The sequence below is a fragment of the Falco naumanni genome, chromosome 4 (assembly GCF_017639655.2).
Source record: "Falco naumanni isolate bFalNau1 chromosome 4, bFalNau1.pat, whole genome shotgun sequence".
NCBI classification, from domain to species: domain Eukaryota; kingdom Metazoa; phylum Chordata; class Aves; order Falconiformes; family Falconidae; genus Falco; species Falco naumanni.
In genome coordinates, this window is record NC_054057.1 from 1,058,457 (window position 1) to 1,085,446 (window position 26,990).

The 26,990-nt window shown below is 41.0% G+C and overlaps 2 protein-coding genes and 1 long non-coding RNA gene across 4 annotated transcripts in view; 2 read left to right on the forward strand and 1 right to left on the reverse strand.

Annotated features, from left to right (window-relative positions):
* Positions 1-26,990, reverse strand: part of LOC121087000 — a 44,966-nt gene that overhangs the window by 16,912 nt on the left and 1,064 nt on the right. The window lies entirely within an intron of this gene.
* On the forward strand, positions 6,485-8,255 carry LOC121086997 (C-C chemokine receptor type 5-like). Its single transcript, XM_040591542.1, has one exon. It carries the CDS (start codon positions 6,513-6,515, stop codon positions 7,674-7,676), a length of 1,164 nt encoding a protein of 387 aa, XP_040447476.1. The 5' UTR covers positions 6,485-6,512; the 3' UTR covers positions 7,677-8,255.
* LOC121086998 (C-C chemokine receptor type 5-like) lies at positions 17,224-25,454 on the forward strand. Of its 2 annotated transcripts, none has more exons than XM_040591543.1 (3): positions 17,224-17,353; positions 21,111-21,271; positions 21,941-25,454. In XM_040591543.1, exon 3 carries the CDS (start codon positions 21,952-21,954, stop codon positions 23,020-23,022), a length of 1,071 nt encoding a protein of 356 aa, XP_040447477.1. In that variant the 5' UTR covers positions 17,224-17,353; positions 21,111-21,271; positions 21,941-21,951; the 3' UTR covers positions 23,023-25,454. The 2 variants fall into 2 exon arrangements, with proteins under 2 accessions (XP_040447477.1, XP_040447478.1); XM_040591544.1 differs by lacking the exon at positions 17,224-17,353 and adding an exon at positions 17,488-17,574.

The following is a 26,990-nucleotide window of genomic DNA, read 5'->3' on the forward strand; positions in this document are numbered from 1 at the left end:
TGCATTCTGCGAAGGATATAAACTGATCAGATGTGAAATCCTTCACACTTCATCTAACCTCTCTAAGCCATATCTTGCTCTATCAGATGGAGATAGCAGATATTCTTCATCACTATCCTATCATATGGTTTCTTTGTATTATTCAAGCCTTTAATCTGTTAAAGGTGCTGTTTCAGTATCATGTTATGAAGGGATATGTTTTTTGGGATTGGTTCCTCTTTTTAAAGTGATGTCTCTGACCCACCACATTAGGAAGCCTGTACTCCATATCTCAACTAGAGATACCAGTTTTATGGTCAGTCACGATCTGGCTTGCAATTTTTGTTAATGAGGTTTTACATTAATAAAATTCATCAGTAGTACACTGGAATTGTACCATTCTCACCCACAAGGACTGGTGAGCTCCTCTGCTTGGATAAATGAGACTTGCCACTTGGGTATTAGCAAAAAAGCTACAATAGCCTAAGTTTTGAGTTTTGGGGTGGGGTTTTTTTGGCTGTGGGTTTTTTTGTGGTTTTTTTTGGGGTTTTTTTTGTTTGTTTTGTAGTTCATCAAATATGCAGCTATAGCAATGTCTGCTTTCATGGAAGAATTGCACTGTCATTTGCCAGGAACAGTTGACAGTATCAGAATAGTGGGCTTGAACTTCTTGTGTGGAGACCGTTATAGCAATAACAAGATAGAGCCATGATTCTATGACGTATGTGGGCAATCTCCACTCCAGACTATTATCCTTCTTTTTTATACTCAGGTTCATCCCTAGAATGGTTGTGACTACAACTGTTGTTGGAATTACTCTGAATTCACTGTTTTAGCTGAAGCAGTTTAAACAGAGACACTGAAGAAAAAAAAAACAAACAGAACAGGGATACTAGTACAGGACTTAGCACAGAGCAGAGCCCTCTTGCACATACAGCTGTGATCTGGAGTAAGACATTTAATAGCTGTCTCAAGTTTCTCTTTCTCAGGGTGCTTATTTTCACTGCTTATGCTACTCTTTAACTGTACGTTTGTTTAGGTAAGAATACCTCCTAATTCTCTTGTCTTGCAACTACATAGATAACTCTATTTAACTGCAGAAAAGCTCAGAATTGTAAGACTGCCATTCTTTTTTTGGTGAGTAATGCAAACAACTGGATTCTGAGGGTTCACAGAGGGTTAAGCCTGTTTTTTGCAGCCCAGAACATAGTTTTCCTTGAAAGTTCTGCAGGGATGGGAAAAACTCATCAGTTAGGAGGCAAGCAATTCTGAAGAGATGTTTCTAATGCTCAGCTATTATAAAAGAGGAAGAGGTTTCCAAAGGAAGGTTTAATTTTGAAGGGACTGTCTTTCCCTATCATATCCTGGAAAGAAATCCTGTGGTTACTACCACAGGAAAAGATGTGTTTGAGGGGAACTATCAGCTCAGAGCCTTACATACAGCATTTAGTTTATGCTTCCATCTTTATCGGTAACTCAAGAAAAGTATGTACATATATGCTTGCTCTCCAAGATGTCTTTGGTGTCTGCGTACAGTCTTCTCTGCAGTTTTGCCTGTCCACAGACTCCTTCTGCAAATCCAAAGGCAAAGTTAAAGAGATAGAGCTGTTAGCAGGAAACATTGGGCACCTCTCTTCCAACACCTGCTATCAGGATATGGGGTATTATTTTTCTTCATTTAAGTTTCACTTTTACTCTGTGCTACATTGTACTTCTCTCTCTTCATAAAGTTCCCTAGATGCTGCTGACACATGCTTTTAATCTGAATAAGAGTGATAAATCAGTTTCTTTTCCTGTATGACAAGCACTGCCATTTGTGAAAACAAGGAGAGCGAGGGCAGGGGGAGTAGCACTGTGTTACCCATTCATACATTTCAAAAGAGAAACCTTGTCTTAGACTGTAAAAAGAGGACTGGAGCTTTGGTCATCATTCAGTTTTGAGTAAGTGGCTCCGTTAATGCACGGATGCTCTTCTAACATGTAGTTATCAAGTGTTCTGATTTCCATGAGGAAACTTTGTCCAAATCCCCTTCAGGGCACAGCAGACTCACTGAGCTGTGACAACTGCCATCCCTGAATAAGTCAGTGTAGCAACTCAGGAGCCTTTTTGCTTGGGTCTGTTTGTCATACCAGCACGCAGACACTTCTATAGCTAAAGGTGACACACTATAGGTAAGAGCTACTACTCAAAAGCTAGCAAGGCTTCTCTCAAAGCAGCCAAAATACAATAATCTGCAAACACATGATTCACAACTACATCTTCATTACAAGAATCTCTGATGTTGTTGTGAAGTGCAGCTTTCTTAAAACTTAAAGAAATGAAATTACATTTATTTTGGCTTACATTACAATTTTTAAGAAAATAAAATTTTCTCCCATCCAAGCTGTAATCCCATTTTCTCTGCAAGAACTCTTCCTGGGGTGCAGGTATTTGGCCCTGGGTTTGGTCATACTTCTCTGTACCAACTTCTGGGGAGACTCAGAACATAACTAGTCCTCCAAGGGGAAACATGAGTAGCCTCTTCTTGGACCCCTCATATATTTAGATGCTTTTGCATGATAAGCACACAGGATAAATTAGAAGGGAAGGAGGGCACCAAAAATAAAGTTTGCCTTCTCTTATATTTCTACCTTAGGTTTGACTTGGTTGCCCATTTTTGCAGAAATCATCCAAATTTCTGTTAGCAAACAAAACTACCCTGTGCATGCAGAAACTGTGGGTGTGTGGGAAGGGGCAGAACAGTGGGCACTGATGGCCACATGCAGTCCATAAAGTAAACAAGAACACCCCAGAAATGAAAAGCATTAAGACTTCCTGAACATTAATTTGTAATTTTGGAAGGCAAAGAAAAGAGAAATGAGCCAAATAATCGCAAGTTCTGAAATCAGAATCTCTCAGAAAAGCCTATTTATACTTATAGCACAAGGTCAGAGACAAATGTGGAGATTTCTTTGGTAACGCATTCCCACCTTTCTGAATGTTCATGCCTAGGTATTTTTTAGAGCCAAAACCAGAACCCTTGTCAAGGGCTACAGCTTCTGCAGAAAATGTTCCTTTCTGCATGAAAATTATTGAAAAAATAATTAAAGACAAAAAAAAAAAAGCACACAGTAGTTTCCAATAGAATTTGTTAGCCAGATCAGTTTTCTATAGCTCTTTGTGATTAACATTGCTTGTGTGCAAAGAGTAAGGATTTTTTTAGAAAGCATTTCAGAAAACACTTTTAATATTTTGTGCTCATTGTGAAGAGGAAGATCTGACTTCTTTCCCATGCAAATGCTCAGAGATTTTCCATCAGGTCACTGACAGTTAAACAAGATAACCACAGTGCATACTATCTTTCTAGACAGCATCAGTGTGAATTGTACAGGGCAGGAGCTCAATTTAGTTGCGGGAAGACATACTGAATCTGGCTGGGATGGACTTAATTTTCTTCATAGCAGCCCTTATGGTGTTGTCTTTTAGATTTGTGACCTTGGCTGGGACAGGTGACCCAAACTGACCAAAAGGATATTCTATTCTGTGCAATACAACATCATGCTCAGCATAAAACTTGGGAGGCGGGGCAGGGAGGGAAGTTTTTCAGAGTAGGTGTTGCTCAGAGACTAGCTGGCCATCTGTCTGTTTGGTGGGAGTTGGCAAACATTTGTCCTCGTATCATCTCTTATGCTTTTTTCCATTTCCTTTGCTTATTTGACTGTCTTTAGCTCAACCCACAAGTTTTTCTTGCTTTTGTCCTTCTGATTTTCTCAACTGTCCCACTGTGGGTGGAGTGACTAGATGGGGGACTAGCTGCTGCTGGTCTCATCCCATCACAGGAGATAAGACTTGGAGAGCAAAGGAGACAAACTGGTAAGAAATCAGTTACTTTTAGTTCTGTTACTCCAACAATTATTTCTGTTGTTTTCAAGACTCAAAATAAGTTCCAAACTAGATTTAAAAAGTTATTAATTTCTTTGTATACAAATATAAAAATTCAAAAATGCTAAGTGTGCCAGAGGAGGCTTAGATTAGGCATTAGGAAAAATTGCTTAACCAAAAGGGTTGTCAAGCACTTGGAACAGGCTACCCAGGGAAGTAGCTGAGCCACCATCCCTACAGGTATTTAAAAGACATGTAGATGTGATACTTAGGGACATGGTTTAGTGGTGAACTTGGTAGTGTGAGGATTATGATTGGATTCGATGAACTTAAGGATGCTTTCCAACCTAAATGATTCTATGGCTCTAAAATTCTGATTTTCTCTATATATGTATGTATACTTGTGCATATACACACACAGAAAATTGTTTTAAAACAGTATAATCAATAAAATTTGTTCAAGATGATTATTTGTATTATATATATATATCCACTGAAAGACCCACATTAAAACTAGATCCTCTGGATCCTGAATGAACTGTAATTATGTATTAGGATGTATAACTTTCTTAATACAGTTTAGTACGCTGACACAAGCTGAAGACACTTCAGAAATTTAATGTACTACGGCTCAGAATGGCCCACAACATAATTAAAGTGGGTTTATACCAAAAGGGAGACACCAGCTATGGGCTGAGTTTCTTCAGTTACATTTAGTCTTGCAGAACTCAAGTGCAGAGAGAATGAAGTGGTGTTTTTCAGAATGTGGGCTCTGAAAGATGCCTGCAGTCACACAGGCTAGAGGTTGCCATTGAAAAAAGCGTACGGCAGGGCTGTAAGCAGGAAAGGAGCAAACACAGCTGTGCTCATGTATGTATGAGTGGGCAGGGATCACACAGCAAGTTGGGGCAGATGTACCACCTGAAGTCTTCTGTGTCGGGAACGGTCCTTTGCTTTTGTCAAGAGAACATCCAACTGCCTTGGTGAAGGCATCAAACTGGCAGGAAGATGCAGAATTCAAACCCGTAAGCCTGCTAGGAACAGCCACCAATCTGCAACAAAGTGTCTGATAAAAGCAGTCATGGTGACACAGGAAGAGAGAGCAGCCCTTTTACCAGACAGCAAACAGCTCTATTTGAGTGGCTGCCACACGCATCAATTTCACTTCCCCACTAAAGTGACCAGGAAGCACATTGGTCCCTCTGAACACCCGTCTTCACAAAATCTTCTTCCCAGCTTCTTAGGGGACACACAGGAGTCCTTCCATTTTCTCCGGTGGTCTGTGAGAAGACAGCTCTCCTCAACTTGTTCACAGACCAAACTACACAATGTTATGCTCCTGCACCTGGCTCACAGTCCTACCCGGCACTTGGGAAAGGGGAAGGGTTTGGCAACAGGAAGGGCTGACATCAAAGTCATAAGCCTTCATCTGCTCCCACTATAACAGAACCCGCCTGAGGGCTTTCATAGCTCTGCTGCCCACTTACCTCCCAGGCCGGGACTCCTTCTTGCAGGGGTAGCCCAATCCCTCCAACAGTCCCCAAAACAAAAATGGAGGGACAGAGAGTTCGGGCAAGCCTTAAAGTTCCTCAGTTACTGTGTCACTTCACTGGAAACAACGATTGACAGGATGAAGGACGATACCAAACAGCCGCTACACGCAAAGAACTGCCAGTGCACACTCCTAGTGATGGCCATATCTGCCTTTTGCCTTTGTGCCCTCTCCAAGACACTTAACCAATCTAAACCTTGGAGCTCCTGAACCACGGCTGCTAAACAGCTACTGAAACATGGAATCAAAACTTCCTTCATCCCCAAGCACTGGGGAGGTCGTTCAGTTGGCAGGGAGATGCGCAACACTGATAGCAACTGTCATCTTTTATGCCATTTGACAAGGTGGTTACCTCTCTCTTCTTTCTACAGGACTGCGCACCACTTTCATTCCAGAGCTCCCTAACACCAGCACGCTTCCATGGCCTGCGCCTGACCCAGACTCTGTAACGGGACACGGCGTTTGCCATTTTGACCCAGAACAACACGGCCAACTTGCTGCTCTGCAACACCCAGGACAGCAGGTCCACCAGGTGGGTATGCCTAGGACTGCGCAAAGGTCATTTCTATACCTCCAGTGACCTGATTCCCAGAGGCATTAGGACTCCCAGGAAGTCACAACCTGAACATGCGCCACTCAGTTGTCTTTGACCCCTGTCACAGTGCCTTTGCAGGCATCAATTTATGGCCAAAGTGCCTGGCCCTCCCTGGGTGAGGGCTACACTATGGGTTGGCACGACGGGAAGGTGGCCAGGTCCCAGGGAGAAACATGGCTACGCTCTGTGAGCCAACTGCTCCGCGTTCCTGTTGCTGCCTTGCTGGCTTGCTCTGTCCCTTTGCAAAGCCACTGCTGAGCACAGCAGCCCTGAACTTCTCACTGCTGAGATTACATTCATCATTCCTCTGCTTCTGGCTGGGTCAGTTAGCTGACAGGCTCTGCTGAGGAGGAAGAACGCTTCAGACCGTGAACACGTAGGAAATGACACGCACCACACTCCCAACATGCGGCAACGTGACTTCATAGGTATATAGACGGGTTTGCTGGGAGCTCTGCAACTTCATTCACTTCCAGACCTTGACGTAGTAATGCTTGTGTGCTCAAAAGCAAAAACCATTCCAGATGAGGACGCCAGCATGTTTCATTCCCCTCACTGCCAAGCTTAGCGTTTCCTCTAGTTTAACATCCTTTTCTTCCTTTCCAGACAAACGAGCCATGGAAAACCATACCACAGACTTAGCTGACTGGTCACTGACAACAGAATTTGACTACGGTGACTCAGCACCATGCATGGGAACTGAGGAAAAGCACTTTGCAGCAAACCTTTTGCCACCCCTTTATTCTTTAGTGGTGATATTTGGCCTCATAGGCAACATGCTTGTTGTCCTTATCCTGGTAAAATACAAAAGACTGAAGAGTATGACTGACATCTACCTGCTTAATTTGGCAATATCTGATTTGCTGTTTGTATTTTCTCTCCCTTTTTGGGCTTATTACGCTGTTCATGACTGGATTTTTGGGGAGGCACTGTGCAGAGTTCTCTCAGGCGTCTACCTCCTTGGCTTCTACAGCGGCATCTTTTTCATAATCCTGTTGACCCTAGACAGGTACCTGGCCATAGTGCATGCAGTGTTTGCCTTAAAAGCTAGGACAGTTACCTATGGCATCCTCACTAGTGTTGTCACTTGGGCTGTTGCTATTTTTGCTTCTGTTCCTGGGATAGTATTTCACAAAACTCAAAAGGAAAATTCACGTTATACCTGCAGTGCTCATTATCCAAGTGATGCCACGATAAATTGGAAGTACTCCTTTACTTTAAACATGAACATTCTGGGACTTATTGTTCCTATGTTAATTATGATTTTCAGTTACTCACAAATTCTAAAAACATTATTGAGATGTAAGAATGAGAAAAAGCAGAAGGCAGTGAGACTTATTTTCGTGATCATGGTTTTTTACTTTATCTTCTGGACACCATTCCATATTTCTTCTTTTTTGCATACATTTCAAAGTTCACTTTTTGTCCCAAACTGTGAAATCAAAGGTGAACTGGAGAAAGCAATCCAAGTGACAGAAACAATATCAATGATCCACTGTTGTATCAATCCTGTGATTTATGCTTTTGTTGGAGAAAAATTTAGGAAGTATCTTCATAGCTTTTTCAGAAAGCATGTTGCAGCCCATCTCTGCAAAAAATGTCCAACTCTTTATCGCGAAAAATTAGAAAGAGTTAGTTCCACATTCACACCATCCACTGCAGAGCATGACATTTCTACTGGACTGTAAAAATACATCAAATTAGTTAGTAATATTGCATCACTTGGTTTGCCTTAAGGACTGCCTGATACTATTTAAGATCTTTATGTTAACTATTACTGAAAATTGTATGACCCTCAAATCTTTTGGTTAACTGTTCCTTGGGGTTACAGCATTTTCCATTCTTAAACTAATAGAATCAGTGAGCTCTCCAGGAAGCATTAACACCATAGCTGGATGACGTCAAGATCTGAATGGGGCCCAGAATAGTATGATTCTATCTCTTCACCCAAATTCTATCCAAGGAACAAATGCCAGCGAGATATACCTGGGGGGAATACACTGTTTAAGAGATTAGGGAGTAATATGTCATCTCACAAGAGTCATTTATTGTTATGTAAACATTGTAAGAGAAACACTGGGAGGAAGCTTTGAGGATTGATGTACCTGTTTAGTATTCAACATTAATGGAGCACCTTTTGGAAGTGACTGTATTCTTTCTGCAACATGGTCAGGCATTTGATAAAGGGAAGCTTTTAGTTTTCTTCATTTTTCCCCCCTACCCCTAGTTTTCCCTACATGAATAAAAGGTATTTCCATACAAACAAATGTGAGGATGAGTATGACATATATCAAGATAGTATCTCCCCTCTGATAGGAGATAAGACTGACCTTTATCTTACTGGGGCCATTTAACGCAAGGATTTTTCTGTTAGCTAAGAATGTAGTAATTTTTAAACATAATCCTTTGGACTCTAGGTTATGTTATAGTATTTTAATTTTAGTTCTTTAATTTTATACCTGTCATATTATTCAGTTGCTAACATTTTCCAAAGTGGGCTTTTAATTGGCAACATTGTGATTTTTGTGGGTGGAATTTTGCAAGTAACTGCACACACCAAGTCTACTGACTGCACAACACAATGATGCACTCCCAAACATGAGCTTGTTTCTAATAAATCATATCCCTCCAAGGAAAACTGCACTTAACCATTAAAAGCACATCACTAAAGATCTGCAAGGCCAGAATGAAAATCACCTTGGTATTTGCTATGCAAGATTCTGTATGAAAAAAATATCAGGACCCACTGAAGGATTTTGGAGATCATGAGCACAGTACTGAGTGGAGGCCTCTCTAGTTTTGGACAGGTGAATCATGTGTAGAGGAAGACTTTACATGGCAGATGCAGTTAAGTGTGTCAGGCTACGCTCTTGCATGAGAAATTCATGCTCTTCACATACACAGCAAGTCTGACATTAGGGATACACTTCCAGGCAGACAGTAGCCTTGGAACTGCAAAAGCAGCCAACTGCAGAAGAGACATACCTGCTCTGCCTTCCCAGGAGAAGAGTGCCCACAGCTAACTGGTACCCCAACTAGAACTGCATACTAATTGAAGACTTTAGACCATAAGCCTACTGGTGTCCTATGGCCATACATTTACGCCATTAATGGGAGTGATGTATTTCCCTGTAAAACAAAGTAGTATTCTAGGGACATGATGTTTGCAAAGAAGAGGGAGGGGCATAGTGGAGAACTTTTTGCTTCAAACTGTAAGAAAGCACAGGTGAACATTCCTTACAGAAGTGAACCGTCCTTCTGCTTTTTTTCCCATATACTTCAAAGGGTGCCTTTCATGAGGTCTTGCTCATGAAAGTCTGGAGGGGCAGGTTCAACCAACCTTCAGGCAACACAAGGACACAAGAGGGTATTCCGTGCTACTTAACTTTAGGCATGTGATACAGATACCTAAATTAACAGCAAATTTCTTCAAGGTCCCTCAGTGGTCAGCAGAGAAAAACAGATGCCCGAGTCAGAAGCAGACATATGATTTAAATGGCCTCTGGGGAAGATTACCTGTCAGACTGTAGAAGGAACATGGAAATGCCAGCCTCTTAATTTAGGTATTAGACGCCTTAATCTAGGTGGTGCAAATACTCTTTCCCCTCTAGAAAGGGGATGTGCCTTTTAACATCAAAGCACTGCTTCTGTAAATAGTTAGTTTTTATCCTATCAACTATTATAATCAGGCCACTACCTTGTGAGGTTAATAGTCACAGACAGACTAAAGAAAAGACCAAAAACCTATCCTCACAGTAAACTTTCTTGCTTGGAAATAATACTTTTATCTCTTTTGTACTTTTTTACTTCACTAAAGTAGAAGTACCTTTTTAATATTAAAGCATAAAATAATTCAGTGTGATACAAATCCTGCTGCATCTGTGATATTTTTACTGCTGCGTTTTATTTTAAATCTGTGTCTTGTTGGAATTCTGTTTCTTCCTTTTTCATGTCAGTGCAGTGAAATGAATAAAATCTGTGTCTGAAAAGCCACATACACCCTTTAGCCCATGTTCTCCTCTATAAGCGAAAAGGCATCAGCTCTGCTCTGAGAATAAAAGATGCAAGCATGAACTTAAAACACCCACAATACCACACTCCAGCAAAAGAAATGAAACCTACCAGGCAGAGAACTGTCTGCTCAGTCCAAAAGCTACTGTTGCTGGCACAGCTTTTATCCACCCACAACCTTGAGAAGAGTGCATTGTAACAGCTTTGGGAAATGTTTGGGACCACAGTTTTTACATGAATGAAATTTGGAGAAACAGCGCTGCATATGTTATAAATAGGGGAAGAAAAGGAATAAAGGAGGGCAATAAAAGATGGCACGCTCTTAATAGTGGGACAGAGACAGGATTCTCCATAGACTTTCTGCAGCTAATTTCAGCTCTCCTTGCACTCTATAGAGTGACCCCAGCCAAGTGATATGCATGGTCTCCCAAGTTTTATCTGTAAGGAACTTTCAGCACTCAAGTTCAATATGGAAATATGCCTCTACTCACCATGTAATTTTCCCTATTCCACTGTCTCAGTTCCTTTTTTCAGCCTACATTCCACACCTTCTCACCCCTATACACTCTTTTAATCTGTCCACAAAGGTATAAGCTAAATTCAATACCCACTGCCTTTGTTTTCTGATTTTCATTTTCTGTTTTGTGCTGTCAGGAACACAAACAAACTAAATCTAAATATTAGCTTATTGTTATGCTATGTGTCCAGGCAGGATAACCCTTGGTTCTTCATTGCATCTTTGCACCGAGACAAGCAAGGCTTTATGGTTTTGTGGCAGATTTTGAGTCTTTACCAGTCAGATGTGGCTGCAGCATGGTGTAGTTATAGGCCAGGTAGCTCCAAATTAGCAGGACTTCAGGCAGACTAGTAACATTGGGATGGAGCTACCCACGGGGAAGATTTAACAAGATCCCTAATCCTTATGAAAGAGAATACAAGTCACCTTGGCAGAGAAGTGGGGGAAATTTTACATATGGGAGACAAGTATTCCATAACTCAAGGTTTGCAGGGAAAAGCATGGAGATAAAGATATAGTGTGGTTTTAAGAGCTAAAGAAGCAGGTAGATATACAGAAACTGTGTGATGAACACGAGGTATGTTAAGAGTATGGTAAGGCACACCAGGATTGTAATTACAGCAGAGAAGAAACTAACACAAACAATGACTGCAGTGCTTGGGAGACATCTGAGCCACTCTGGTGAGATATTGAGGAGATGAAAAAAAGTGTTTGAAAGAGTGTGCAAGTAGCACCAGAACACTAGAAAGATTCAGGACAGGACCTCTGTGCACACAAGTAAATTGCTGCTTTACAACGAACGTTGAACATCAAAGTGAAAATTGTTTCAAGTTCAAAACTTTTGGCAATGAACTTCTGAGAAGATAATGTGTTGACTGGGCTTTCAGCATACTTATGAAAAGAACATCCATGTGCCATGGACAAATATCTATGCACAGCCCTGAAATCAACCAAACAGTTTATTTTATGCACAGAACAGGACAGAGTCTGACATACTTGTCAGAAGATGTTACTGCCACATGTTCAGAAGCATGTGGAAAGGAATGCCCTACACAGCAAAAGATAACTCTGCCATCTGTCGAGCAGACTTCCTAAGGGGCAAAAGGAAATGTAGCAAAAGTGCATATATGGTGTTGGTGAGTAGTGAGCAGTACTCACAAGCAACCACCTGATTTATAATCACCACCATTGGTTTGTCTGTGGTAAGTATATAAAGAACAAACACAGAAATAGTGAAACTTCTGGTAACCAGTACATAGAAGTGTTCCTGTCATAAGACTTTTTTGTTTGTTAACCCAACTGTGACTTTATGTATACATGTTATAGAAGAAGATACAGGTAAATGCAGTATAAATGGTTAAACAGGAAAAAGTAGTGGCAAAAAATGAATTACTTTATTAGCCTTAACAGAGACTAGTAAAGTGATAGGTAGAGAGCAATGGGAAGATCAGAGATAAATACTTCAAGTAGAACATTAAAACATTCAGGCAAGTAAGAGACTTTCAGTTATGTGTCACTCAAATACCACACCAAAATAAGTATCACCCCTTCCAGTGAAAATTACAGAAGGGATGAATACAAAGAACATAAGGACAAATGTACATGGTATGTTGTTCCAGTTAACAAAAAATAAAGAAGTGCCAGGAGAATTACATGATGTTGACCAGGTTAATCAGCACAACAGGCTGATCCTGCTTATTTTGAAGCTTAATCTTGCTGTTCTTTTCAACCACTGGTGCCTACTGGCCTTCTGCTAGCAGCACTGTGGCCTTAGAAGCATTACGCTTTAGTATAGTAATAAAAAAATTAAGCTAGCAGAGGAAACAAAACCAAACAAGTAAATTCTGGTGCATTTAGAATATCAGCAGCAATCAGGCCAAAACAAAGAAGGATGTTTGTCTAGAAATAAGGGGTCAAGGCATTGCTTTGTACCCATGTTCTGGTGATACTTGCCTATCAGGAGCTATACTTCATTCAGAAAATTTAATAGTAGGAAAAATAAATGTTGTATAAATTTGTATAACTGCCAAGCAGTTTTTTAATTCCTGTGACAGTGACAGCAATCTCAGTTTGAGTGTTTCAAGCCTGAAATGACTATTTCAGGGAAGGTGGGGGGGCGTAACACTGAACTGGAGGAAGACAGCATTATCAGATACACCGGTCAATGTGCAAATCTGCACAAACCTTCAAGTGGCAATCAGCTTTGCAGAACTGTCTACAAGGTTGTGACAGTAGGACGCTAGCCACATGACATTAACAACACAACCTATCCTGATACCATACATTTTGAATGGAATGAAAACGAAGTGGATGGAAGTGAAGGAGCCATTTGGACATGACTTCCAGGGATGCTATCATGAGGTATGGGCAATTACAGACTACATCTAATCTTTAGCATGCTTTTAAAAGTACTTTCTGGTTCCTGGGTCCTGGCACACACCTTGTCATTATACAGACTCTGTCCATACTTTCTGTGACCTGGTTTTCATTGGGAAGAAATTTGGTGTGTGATTGTCCCAGCCTGCCTGATCAAAGGCCCAGGATCTACATGTACACTGAGGAGTATTTCCAATTCACGGTTGATGTAGTGTTGATATAGCCCCAAACAGCACCTCTAGACCTAGAATTTATGTACTATAAATATACCTGAAAACTGAAAACTCTGAGAATTAAAGGCCTACGTAAAAATTATATTCTGAGAGTCAAAAATTTGTGAAATGCATAGCTATGGGCCACAAGCAAGGTCTATTGTACTATGATAAACCCTTATATATAAAACAGGGCAGCACACATCAGAAGCCTGGACAAAAACGGTAAAAGGAAGCAACACTCTCTTCTCCCTCACTGCATGAGGAAACACAGCTAGTTCAGTTAAGAGCAGCTTGGGGGAAGCCAAAACAAAAATAATACCATGACAACAGCATTAATATGTGCTGCAATGGATAATCATGTGTGTGCAAGATTTACAAGAGAGAAACAAACAGAAAACAGAAGAATTACAGAGGAGAAAAAACCCTTGATCTTACTGCCAGTAAACAACCATGTAGAAGTGCTTTTGTCTTCCAGAGGTTGTTGTTTATTTTGTACCACAGCTTATTCAAAACTGTGAAATGTTTTGCTGGCTTCTTTTTTTTTACCAATCTCCATGACAGAAAGCTTAGGGTATGGTATATAACATTCCCCCCCCCTCCATTTTCTTCCCTCCTCCCCCCCATTTTCCTCAAAAAAATATAGCTCACAGATGTAAGATTGTGTGTGATTGTATGGTGGCAGCAAGAGATTAGTTACAAGAACTCGACAGCCTGAAAGAAAAGCTTGATAAAAAAAAGCCCTAAGCAACAAAGTAGTTCTAGCTGGATGTCTTTATTCAGCCTCTTCAAAACAAAGACTTTTAACTATTACTGATATAATGAAGGATATGTTTATACTAACATAATCTGGACATGGATTTTGTGAATGTAACAAGTAAGAAAATGAGATACAATTGGGGGAACCAATGGAAAAATAAATGCATCCAGTCTGTGTTCACATGTCTTCATTAGACCTCTTCTCAGATGAAAAATATGATCTGCTTTGCTGTAGCTATAGAATTTGATTAAGAGTGTCGTGCACTATTATATTTTGTACCTCTAAGAAAGATATCCGCCATTCTGTCCTAGGCATTTTTTTCCCAGTCTTTCTTCTTCAGGTGGTACAAGTTTGTACTAACTTGAATGGAAACTGTTAGTTGCAGTTTCAAATTTCAGTACCCATAATTCTGCTTGATGACATTGGTATGTCACAGTGGTATGTGAGCATCTGGTTTATGTCCTAGTAGATGTTTCAGTACTGGTGCAGATTCCACATAAATGATGACGTCTCCTCGGGGGAGTGCCATACCATTTATATACTGGATACATCAGTGTGATGGCCTGATTACTGTGAAGATGAATCATATAATCAGTCACTAGATAGAACAGACTGACAAACACAGTTTTACTTGACAGTGTACATGGTTGCATACTTGCTGAGTACAACAACTTGAGCCCCATAGGCAAGGAACAAAACCCACTGCCATTCCAAGAATGTCTTTATGGAGGGAATGAGTGCCACTCTACTAAACATAACTCCTACTCATCTCTGAAAGTAAAACTGTTAATAGGTAAAATGCCAACCTATATTAACCCGCTGTATTATTCCTTCTGATACTGGAACAATAGCTTCAATTTCTTGGTAAAATTATGATGTGCATCTGTAGGTGAAGGTTCTTAAAATCTGCTGTAGTTCATGACAAGCAGCAGTGCACTTTCTCAAAGTGATGCTGGGCAAGGGATTGAGAAAAGCTGAAAAAAATCTGACTTGTAACAATGGATGTGCTGCTTGCATTGTCCATACTTCAGTGTTTACACACACACTGGATGGAGTCAGACAGAGGGCAGCAGGGAAGAGGGGGTGACGCAGCAGCAAGACTGCCAGTCCCAGGCTGGTGTGATGGAGCTTCAGACTGGATGGGGGACCAAGTCCCACAGGGGGCCCATTGAGAGTGGGGAGTAGGTGAGCGGAGAGGGAGACAAAAGAAAGATCTTGCCCTACCCACATTGATGAACAACACACCACAAGCACCCCAGTGCCCAGCAAACAGCACAAGGGTCCCAGACATGCCTACAGCCACTGTAAAGCTCTGCTTATCTGCAGCTGGTGTAGAGCTAATTGAGCATATCATGTAGGTGCTGATAATCAAGTCACAGTCCAGATGCCTGTTGCCAGAGCCTGTCCCCATATTTGAGCTGCCAAGTGTCATAGCTATTCACGCCTCTGTGGGGAGTCTCTCATCCAGCTCTAAGAGCCAGCTGGTGAGCAGACCAAAACGATTCCCCTTAGTAAGCTGCTATAACCATGAATGGCAGAGGCCCTCTGTTGGCATACAACACCTTATAGTGCTCAGCAGTAAATGAAATATCCAGCTACGCTTGCTGATCACTGTGCTATGAGAATGAAAAGCTATAAGCAACAAAACCAAACATTAATAAAGTCAATGAATCTGTGGGAACGAGGGACTATTTCTGAAGACCAGCCTACCACGTCTTAATTTTAAGTTGTTGTTAGTTCAAAAGTTTGAGAACAGTTTTGTAAGAGCATATTTCAGAATCAAAAGCTTGATGTAAAATGTGCAAGTCCAGCAACAGGTTTAAGACAGTTTCCCTTGTTCATAGAGTGTGAGATTATGAAAGGTATTAGTCTCCAGTAGGTTCAGTAATATGTAACAAACAGTGAACAATGAAGCACGCTTCAGAAAGAAATCCTTAAAATGTCTGTTAAGTTCAGTATATAGACTGTTGAGGAATTACACATTGAATACAATTGATACAATACCTTGTTTGCAAAGGATTAATGATGAAAATGCAGGTTTTTGTCAGCAAAGTGCGGCAGCAATTAGGAGCTTGATTTAGGTGTAGTGGAAACATTTTCAGAAGCAGCTCTTTCCACTGACTGTATAGGGGGTCTAATATAGTCCATTAAGTAAGGCAGTGTGAACGTACCCTTAGAATACCCTACGGTGGCCATTGATTTTGATATTGAGACTCCAGCTCATCAGAACAGCTGATTAGGATAGGAAGAGAAAAATCTATCTAGCCTACAGAATAAAGACCTTGATTAGTCCCTCATGCAAAGACAGGTTCAGGAAAACAGGCTGAGCTTTTTGCTTTTTACTGTCTTCTCCCAGTTGTGAGATGTAATTCAGAAGTTGTGATTCCCTTGACTTCCATTAAGGAACGACAGCATCCGAAACAAGACATCTCAATGGATTTTGGCATTTTAAAATCTTTTAAGGATACTAAGGACTGAGTGCAGGAAAGACATGTCTTTAGTGCCTTCAAGGTTGACAGGATGAGATACTCCAGAACCCTCCAAAGAGATATCAAGGGGAGGCAGGGGGTTGCACTTTATTAGTTATCTCCTCAGGGTTTCTCTCTCAAGGGTTCTCAGGCATCTGATAAGGCACCATCTCTTTCTTGCTTCCTCTGTACCTTTCCTACCTCCTGTGTGGTTTCTCTGACGTCTAAGGAGGATCTAAAAAGCTGCTCCCAGTGCAGCTTCAGTTTAATTCTAAAAGTTACAGGGATCACCCACATGGAAATAAGTTGATAAGAAATGAGAGTCTATCAGGCTTTTCTGAAGCTTAATTCCAAAAAGTAAGCAACAGTGTTGCTTTAAAAGAAGGTCAGAACTTTCACTGAACAGACTAAGTCACAGTCTTATGACAGGGGTTAAAATAATAAAAAACCCACAGTCCAAATGACCAGTTAGAGAAAAACAGAACCAATCATATCTCCTAAAATATAAGGACTGCAACTCAGAGCAAGCCAACAGAAAGCACAGGTAATTCTGAATAAAAGTGGCAGCTTTATTCAAAAGGTCCCACTTCAGGGACAAAAACCATAAAAGAAATATAATTACTGAGAAATGTAAAGGGATGAACCTCATGTAAACTGCTCTTGATTCAAAGATGTTAGCTAAATGAAAAAGAGAAAACAATATAAAAACCTTTTTCTAAAACTACAGCTGTGGGTTGTGAAACCTTGAGTTCAGCTCCTAGGAGGATCCTCCACAATTTCAACATCTCTGCACATCTCACAGTTAGAAAAGTAACATCTGATGAACCATTTTTAGAAAAAAGAGAACTGCTCCTTGATTTTTTTTAAATGAACACAGTTTTGTTTGCTAAAAGTTTTCAAACTGATACATCCTTCTTGAGGCAGGAAGAGGTGTTTTTGACCTTCTTACTGTGACTGTCAAACCAGTTTAGTGTTACTCTTGATGTAAATCCAGGCCATCACTTGCACCATAAGAGATATGGTAAGTCATCTTTGCTATTTTTTTTTCCTGTTACCCCCCCCCCCCCTCAGTAATTAGTAGTTGCTTAGGTAGTCTACTGCCTGAGGTGTAAAATACTTATGGAATCTTGCCAGTGTACTCATCTTTAAAAAAATACCCTGGAGAAATATACAGGATATGTTAAATAGAATACACTATTTTTAAAGGACAGAACCATTAGAAGACTTGAGCAGAGGGTCCAGGTAAGCAAAGAAATATATCTTCAGAGATTGATCTAAGTAAGAACTATAATAGAGTATGCCTCTTTGATTTTTTCTCTAAAGATGATATATAATGATGGAAATCTGCATGTTAAAACTGTTACTGCAAAGACAAAACAGCTTATTTGAGTGAAGAGTACTTATTCTTCTTACAGGACAACTACAGAAAATCTGATGTATTTTAAATATTCTATCTTATGGAACCTGTTTACATGCAGTGTAGTTTAGCATTTTACCTCCACTCACTACACCTTTTTAATTGTTACCATTTTATAGCACTGTGCAAATGAACTTAAACTCACTTTAATAAAATCTTTGCCTCTTTAAAAACAGAGAGCTCTGACCTGAAACTCAGTCTGATACAGAGGCATGAATTTGCAGCTTTTCTATGGAGAGCTCTTCTTGAAAACTGTATGACTGCTAGTATCAACCAGAGCAACAGAATTTGTATAGCAGATTTCAGATTTCTAGAAATACTGCATTTATATAAACTGTATTCAAAATAATACAGACCTCTTTTTGAAATATTCTTTCTTCAGAGATCTTGCAGGGATATCTTTGGGTTTTTCTCCTCGCAACCAGGAAACATAAAAATAGTCATATATCTCTAGTTAGGTAAACAAGCCAGCTTGATTAACCCAGTGAAGCATTCTAGCTAATGGCCAATGCTGTTTCCTAAAACACTGAGATTATAGGATAAAGCACAAAACTTACAATTCCTTTTTCTGGTTTCCAAATTAATACCTGCAGTTCCCATTGTCAGCATGTGCTGTATACTATACACAATTCAGGGTAGTAGGTACTTTTGCAGACAGAGGCTTCTGAAGCAAAGGCTAGGTTAGAGGAATGGGGCTCAACTAGCGGAGGGAAGCACTCAGAGAGGAGAACACAATTTAAGCTTGCAAAAAGGGTTGAAAGAAAGAAAATAAGATGCAGAGAAGAGGTGGTTGTCATTCCAAGAAGGCAGTGGAAAAGGAGGGAAAGCACCGAGATAGCAGTTAGCAGGAAAAAGGGACTGTCGTGACAAGAATTACCACAGTAATATCAAGGCAGCATTTTGCAATAATATTTGCACGAACCCTATCAATCACATACTCATAAAATCCCACTTTGGGTTTATGACTCAGGTGTTTTTCATACCCATGTTTATGCATGACCATCACACAGGTGCAGGATCATTAAGACAGGATGTTCTGGGTTTGGCACTGTGTTGTAGCCACATTCCATAATCCCAGTATACAGCACAGCTGACTGACACGTAAGAAATGAGGATATTTAGCTATATGCAGTACCAGGGACTGGTATTGTTAGGGCATGCAACATAGACTTAGCAGATCTAGCTGAGGGGAATATTAAATATTGGTGCAGTGCCCAAGTCTTGTTATGTTTAGAGACAAAGAAGTTAATGCTTTGGACCAAAAAGGGTTTTATTAATTTTTTATTTTTTATTTTTTAAAAGGGTTGCTGAAAGTCCTTAAGAAATATAAACCCTTAGATACTTTAAAATCAACTTACTGTCAATACACCTGAACCACAGCCACTTCCTTTACCAACAAAACCATTATCTCAGTATTGTAATTACTATGTAGTTAGCACGGCTGTGGAAAAAAAACTGTTTCACAGAGATTGCCATAGCTTCCTGAAAGCTGGTCTTTGAGGAGTTTGACAGTACTTATTTTCTCCCCAAGAAATTGTATCTAGGCAAAGCTGAGACACAAACTATTAAAACACACCAATTTTCTCTTATTCCTTGTTCTCCAGAAGAAGACTTCATGCCATACTCAACATGCTAAAGTAAGGTCTGAACATGGATGGTCTCATTCCTGATACTGTTAGGAGCAGAGTTGACAGCCAGATGTGGAGAAGGGGTGGGAAAAAAAGTCTGCAAAAGCAGCACTTATTTTTGTTTAGAAGGTGCAGATTTTTCTTCAATAAAGCTTCCTCCTTTTTTGGGGGGCAGATTCATATTTGGGGGCAGATGGACTCAGATCCTCATTTGTAAGGTCATGGGAAAGTGGTCAAAGACCTAGCAACCAGTCCCTTCCCCAAGACCTCTGCTTAGGTTTAGCTAAGTTAACCACTCTGACATAATCAAGATACGGACATTAGCATTTCGAGAGATCTGTGCTTACAGCAGAAAATACTCCCTTCAGCTGGGCAGTTTTGTCTAGAGAGACACAAAGAGACACTTCAGAGATTTCACAGGCTGTAAATCAAAACAGACCATTGTGAGCTTATACCAAAAAAAGAAGACTGAGGGCCTGCCCCTGTGTCATACCAGCCATGGGCTGAGTTTCTTCAGTTACATTTAGTCTTGCAGAACTCAAGTGCAGAGAGAATGAAGTGGTGTTTTTCAGAATGTGGGCTCTGAAAGATGCCTGCAGTCACACAGGCTAGAGGTTGCCATTGAAAAAAGCGTACGGCAGGGCTGTAAGCAGGAAAGGAGCAAACACAGCTGTGCTCATGTATGTATGAGTGGGCAGGGATCACACAGCAAGTTGGGGCAGATGTACCACCTGAAGTCTTCTGTGTCGGGAACGGTCCTTTGCTTTTGTCAAGAGAACATCCAACTGCCTTGGTGAAGGCATCAAACTGGCAGGAAGATGCAGAATTCAAACCCGTAAGCCTGCTAGGAACAGCCACCAATCTGCAACAAAGTGTCTGATAAAAGCAGTCATGGTGACACAGGAAGAGAGAGCAGCCCTTTTACCAGACAGCAAACAGCTCTATTTGAGTGGCTGCCACACGCATCAATTTCACTTCCCCACTAAAGTGACCAGGAAGCACATTGGTCCCTCTGAACACCCGTCTTCACAAAATCTTCTTCCCAGCTTCTTAGGGGACACACAGGAGTCCTTCCATTTTCTCCGGTGGTCTGTGAGAAGACAGCTCTCCTCAACTTGTTCACAGACCAAACTACACAATGTTATGCTCCTGCACCTGGCTCACAGTCCTACCCGGCACTTGGGAAAGGGGAAGGGTTTGGCAACAGGAAGGGCTGACATCAAAGTCATAAGCCTTCATCTGCTCCCACTATAACAGAACCCGCCTGAGGGCTTTCATAGCTCTGCTGCCCACTTACCTCCCAGGCCGGGACTCCTTCTTGCAGGGGTAGCCCAATCCCTCCAACAGTCCCCAAAACAAAAATGGAGGGACAGAGAGTTCGGGCAAGCCTTAAAGTTCCTCAGTTACTGTGTCACTTCACTGGAAACAACGATTGACAGGATGAAGGACGATACCAAACAGCCGCTACACGCAAAGAACTGCCAGTGCACACTCCTAGTGATGGCCATATCTGCCTTTTGCCTTTGTGCCCTCTCCAAGACACTTAACCAATCTAAACCTTGGAGCTCCTGAACCACGGCTGCTAAACAGCTACTGAAACATGGAATCAAAACTTCCTTCATCCCCAAGCACTGGGGAGGTCGTTCAGTTGGCAGGGAGATGCGCAACACTGATAGCAACTGTCATCTTTTATGCCATTTGACAAGGTGGTTACCTCTCTCTTCTTTCTACAGGACTGCGCACCACTTTCATTCCAGAGCTCCCTAACACCAGCACGCTTCCATGGCCTGCGCCTGACCCAGACTCTGTAACGGGACACGGCGTTTGCCATTTTGACCCAGAACAACACGGCCAACTTGCTGCTCTGCAACACCCAGGACAGCAGGTCCACCAGGTGGGTATGCCTAGGACTGCGCAAAGGTCATTTCTATACCTCCAGTGACCTGATTCCCAGAGGCATTAGGACTCCCAGGAAGTCACAACCTGAACATGCGCCACTCAGTTGTCTTTGACCCCTGTCACAGTGCCTTTGCAGGCACCAATTTATGGCCAAAGTGCCTGGCCCTCCCTGGGTGAGGGCTACACTATGGGTTGGCACGACGGGAAGGTGGCCAGGTCCCAGGGAGAAACATGGCTACGCTCTGTGAGCCAACTGCTCCGCGTTCCTGTTGCTGCCTTGCTGGCTTGCTCTGTCCCTTTGCAAAGCCACTGCTGAGCACAGCAGCCCTGAACTTCTCACTGCTGAGATTACATTCATCATTCCTCTGCTTCTGGCTGGGTCAGTTAGCTGACAGGCTCTGCTGAGGAGGAAGAACGCTTCAGACCGTGAACACGTAGGAAATGACACGCACCACACTTCCAACATGCGGCAACGTGACTTCATAGGTATATAGATGGGTTTGCTGGGAGCTCTGCAACTTCATTCACTTCCAGACCTTGACGTAGTAATGCTTGTGTGCTCAAAAGCAAAAACCATTCCAGATGAGGACGCCAGCATGTTTCATTCCCCTCACTGCCAAGCTTAGTGTTTCCTCTAGTTTAACATCCTTTTCTTCCTTTCCAGACAAACAAGCCATGGAAAACCATACCACAGACTTAGCTGACTGGTCACTGACAACAGAATTTGACTACGGTGATTCAGCACCATGCATGGGAACTGAGGAAAAGCACTTTGCAGCAAACCTTTTGCCACCCCTTTATTCTTTAGTGGTGATATTTGGCCTCATAGGCAACATGCTTGTTGTCCTTATCCTGGTAAAATACAAAAGACTGAAGAGTATGACTGACATCTACCTGCTTAATTTGGCAATATCTGATTTGCTGTTTATATTTTCTCTCCCTTTTTGGGCTTATTACGCTGTTCATGACTGGATTTTTGGGGAGGCACTGTGCAGAATTCTCTCAGGCGTCTACCTCCTTGGCTTCTACAGTGGCATCTTTTTCATAATCCTGTTGACCCTAGACAGGTACCTGGCCATAGTGCATGCAGTGTTTGCCTTAAAAGCTAGGACAGTTACCTATGGCATCCTCACTAGTGTTGTCACTTGGGCTGTTGCTCTTTTTGCTTCTGTTCCTGGGATAGTATTTCACAAAACTCAAAAGGAAAATTCACGTTATACCTGCAGTGCTCATTATCCGTCAGAGCAGAGAAATGTATGGAAGCAATTCTTGACCTTAAAAATGAACATCCTGGGACTTGTTATTCCTATGTTAATTATGATCTGCAGCTACACACAAATTATAAAAACATTACTGCAATGTAGGAATGAGAAGAAACATAAAGCAGTCAGGCTTATTTTTATCATAATGATTGCCTACTTTTTTTTCTGGGCACCATATAACATTTGCATTCTCTTGCGTGATTTTCAAGGTGCATTTTCCATCACTACTTGTGAAGGCAGTGGTCAGCTGCACAAAGCAACCCAAGTGACAGAAACAATATCAATGATCCACTGTTGTATCAACCCTGTCATTTATGCCTTTGCTGGAGAAAAATTTAGGAAGTATCTTCATAGCTTTTTCAGAAAGCAGATTGCATTCCACTTCTCTAAATACTGTCCTGTTTTCTATGTTGACACAGCTGAACGAGCTAGCTCCACCTACACACAATCTACTGGAGAGCAGGAAGTTTCTGCTGCATTGTAAGTTGTGTCTAGCGAAAAAGTGGAATTGACTTTAGTTAAATCAAGTCTGTGATGAAAGCCTGCAGAATTTGTCCTGGATACTGGCTCTAAGGCAGCTGCAAAAATCACAGAGTACATATGAACCAAAGCTTGTATTTGCTCATACATTTGGGTATTTGTAGGTAAATTAAAAGGGTGTATGAAACTAGATACCTAGATATGCTAATGTGGGATTCGGTGGGAAAAGTGTTCTCTTATTTTCTGAATGTAAAAGCATAGTTTTGTGCTATAGGGCCCAAAGCCACACAAAAGCTGAGGGACTAAGCTAGCAGGCTCATAAACTAAATTTTTGAAGTGAACTAGAGGTTAGAAATTGGCACTGGTTCTTTGGAAATATTTCTTGACTGTACTTTACACAAGGTATCTCAGTCATTTAAACCCAGTCTTGGTCACATCTTTCACTAGCCTAGTTGTGTATCTCTATAAATAACACAAGATCACTGAGGTCTGTGATACAGAATATTTACAAGTAGCATGTGAATTTTTATTACATTTAGAATAAACTCTGATATTTCAAGGTATATTTTTCTTTGCTTATGGTTGAATATCAACCTCTTGGATCTTTCTCTTAAGAGTTTTAACTGTTAGGTGTTGCTATGTCAGTGACTTGAGAGTTTGGTATTTCAGAAGGCTCTGTTTTCATCAACTGCTTTTTTATATGCTATTCATACTAAAAAGCTAATATAATGATCTATCATTGATCAGAAAATCAATGTGTTTACAATATTTTAAAAATAAAGTATTGCACATGGAGCTTTAACCAGGTTACATCAAATGCGGACAATGAGTCAATCACACTTTAGCTTCTTAGTACAGTGATTTTGCTTGTCATTTTTCTAGCCTACATAAGAGAAAAACTTCAAAATATAACACAAATGAAGTTGTAATGGCTGCAAAACCACAACAGCATTAAAGGTGTGAAAATGATTTCTGAACAGGGTTCAGCCAGATGTTTTTAGAGATAAGCATATGCTACAGACATTTAAGTTATCAAAACATATGAGTAAGTGAAAATAATTTCTGTTCTAGAGAGTCAAGGGCACAGTGCATCCCTTTTTATGTTTTAGAAGCAGCTATCATATGGGGACTATGACAAGGATTTTTTCTGCCATTTAGGAGTTTTACAGAGAGTCAAATCTTCTATAATTAGTAAGACTGATGATCAAATATGACTGGGCTTCCCCTTAAAGCTCAGATCCTACAAAGCACTTGAACACATAGAAAAGACGAAATAAATATGGGGATACTCACACACTTAAGATCATACCATAATCACACTATTAATCAATTTAGGTTGAGTTGTCCTTTCTAGCATTTATTTCCCCTAAAACAGATGAGTTTGGATAACTCTGGAGACAGGAAATGAAAAGTGAATATTTTGATTGCTGTTCTTCTCCAGCAGGGCAATTTCTGTTTCCCAATTCCCCTAGATAGCCTTTTAAATAATATTTTCAAAAAAGCAAATGTTTCAAGCAGCCTCAAAGATATTTTACATTGCCAAGTGCATATGAGATCAGTAAGTGAAATAGGGAAATCTTGCTTATCAAACCACTTGTTTTAAGTTACTCAGTTTTGTCATATTAAGCACCACTTTTGGACTACATCCACATGGGAAGTGTAACAAAAGTATACTACACCTTCTAATTTACAAGATTTTCAGCTGCAGTCCTTTTTAAGACCCTGTGCATCAGTTACTTTCTGGACTTTGTTCTTTTAAAACAGGTAACTATAACAGTATAAGCAGAAAATGGGTAATTTCAGCATAAAATTATAAATGCATGCATTTATTTTTTAAACTGATAGAAAGCTACTTGCAGTAACTTCTAGATAGGCTGGCCTTTTCACCTCCTTCTAGAATACCTTCATGAAAACATTTTTATATTTTATTCTGCTCTGCACAAGAACTTCCATTTGACCCTTAAGACACCTTGTCTTTAAGAAGTTACTTTGTAGGGCTTTGATGCCAGGCAGTGTATGTATCTTGACCAGCCCTGCAGGAACGAAGTACAACAATCAAACGTGCAGGAGCACACTGACAAGCTTTCCAAGAGGCATGCCAAAAAGCAGCACGGATCCTTCACAGTGTTCTCTTTTACAGCATGGACCTTTCCAAGCAACAAGCAGCTTCTAAAACAGATGGAACTTAAGAGATTGGTGGCCCAGTGGATCAGCAGCTTATCAAGAGCTGCTATCACCTCACCAAGAAGGGACCATGCTTCAGTGAATGAGAACAAGCCAGAACCCAGCTACTGTAGTGAACTGTGATCCACATTCAGGAAGGTAATACAACATAAGGCATTTGGTAGCATTGCTGGTGCATTCCATTAAGGACTCTGCTAATAGATTGTAATATTTTGTATTATTATACAATCCATTAAAGTTGGTTGACTTTTGTGTGTTAGACTTCTTGATCCTCCCCCTCCTGCCCCCTTTTTCTTTTTTTAAATAGCCCAGAAGAAGGAAAAAAGAAGAGAATTTCTTTGTCATAACAGGTTGCTATGATGCTGAAAGAGTATGTTGAAGGATGACTCAGAACATTTAGAATGGTATTGTTTTGTGCAAGATATACTTTATACGTGTTAAGTTGACAAGTTTATGCTGTAATCAGAAAGGTACACAGCCATTCTTTGAGCAAGGACACTCTGGAACTATTAGGCTTTGAAGAGACAGTCAAGGATACTTTGAGGATGTTTTGTGTGCATTACCAACTTGGCAAGAAAACTTAAAAGTTCATGTATCCTTAACTGAACCACCCTTATCATAATACTAAAAATTACACCCCTAGGTCAAAAAGACCCTTGCCCGAGTGAAGAATCCTCCCCGAGCATGCATGATAGTAGAAACAGTTGTGTAAACATATTACGATTATATGCAAATTAGTAACAAATCAGTGTAAAAAGGAGGGATTTTGGCATTGACTAACTGCTGGTTTTGTGCATACAGTGGAATATCCCGTTTGGGGGGCTTGCTTTGTGGAATACCACCATCTAGCCCCCAGCTTTGTGCAAACCTGAAATAAATAAGCAATGTCTCCCTGTGTGTGAAAACTGACTTACTGCACACCAGGCAACGAATCCACTTTTTGCACAAGCAGGCAGGAGAAATTCAGGGTATTACAAGTGGACTAAGAGTTAGCATCATCAAATAACACAGGGCCACCAAGATAACTCCAGTGTTCTTAACCCTTGTCGCTAATAATCTAATAATAAATATGCTAGTTTGGTTGTCGTTACATTTGATTTTATTTTTACAGATGGGAAAAGCACTATCTCACACAATTCAGTCTGATCCTAGAAGATTACTATTAAGTGATTTTAAAATAAATAAGCATACAAAAGAATTTTTAGTGTGTTTAGGATCTGCCCTAGTGACCGAAGAGCTAACACCTAACAATTCCAGTAGCCTTGCATGCACGCTTCCCCTTCAGTTCTTAAGATTACGGTGCCATCGTGTGGCACTTAAGGTTTCATGCTACCGAACAGTCGCTACCCCGGCAACGCTTTCGGTATTTTCCTTTCGAAACTTTTCCTAAAGGGTCTTCTGTCAAAATGACTACCTTCACGACGGGCAGCATCAATATTACACAAACAGCAGGGAGCCTTAGAAAACACTCACGGCCACTAAGAACGGAGGTCCACTGGGTGAGCGGGCACGGTACAGGCTCGGGCAGATGGGAGAAGTGAGGCTTACTCTTAGCTCCTGCACAAGTTTTGCACACACTCGTGCCCGGATTCCAGCCATCTGCTCTGAAAGGAGCGCATTTGACGTTCTTTTCCATAGCTTGGAAACGAGAACAGTAAAAATACATTCCACACCGCATTTCCTTTGGAAAGCGATAAGGATTGAAACGTGGATGGGAATGGGATGCTCACACTCCCAACCTCTCCCAGAGCCTGGCAGCTGCAATACCCCCCCAGCAGAAGACGGCGG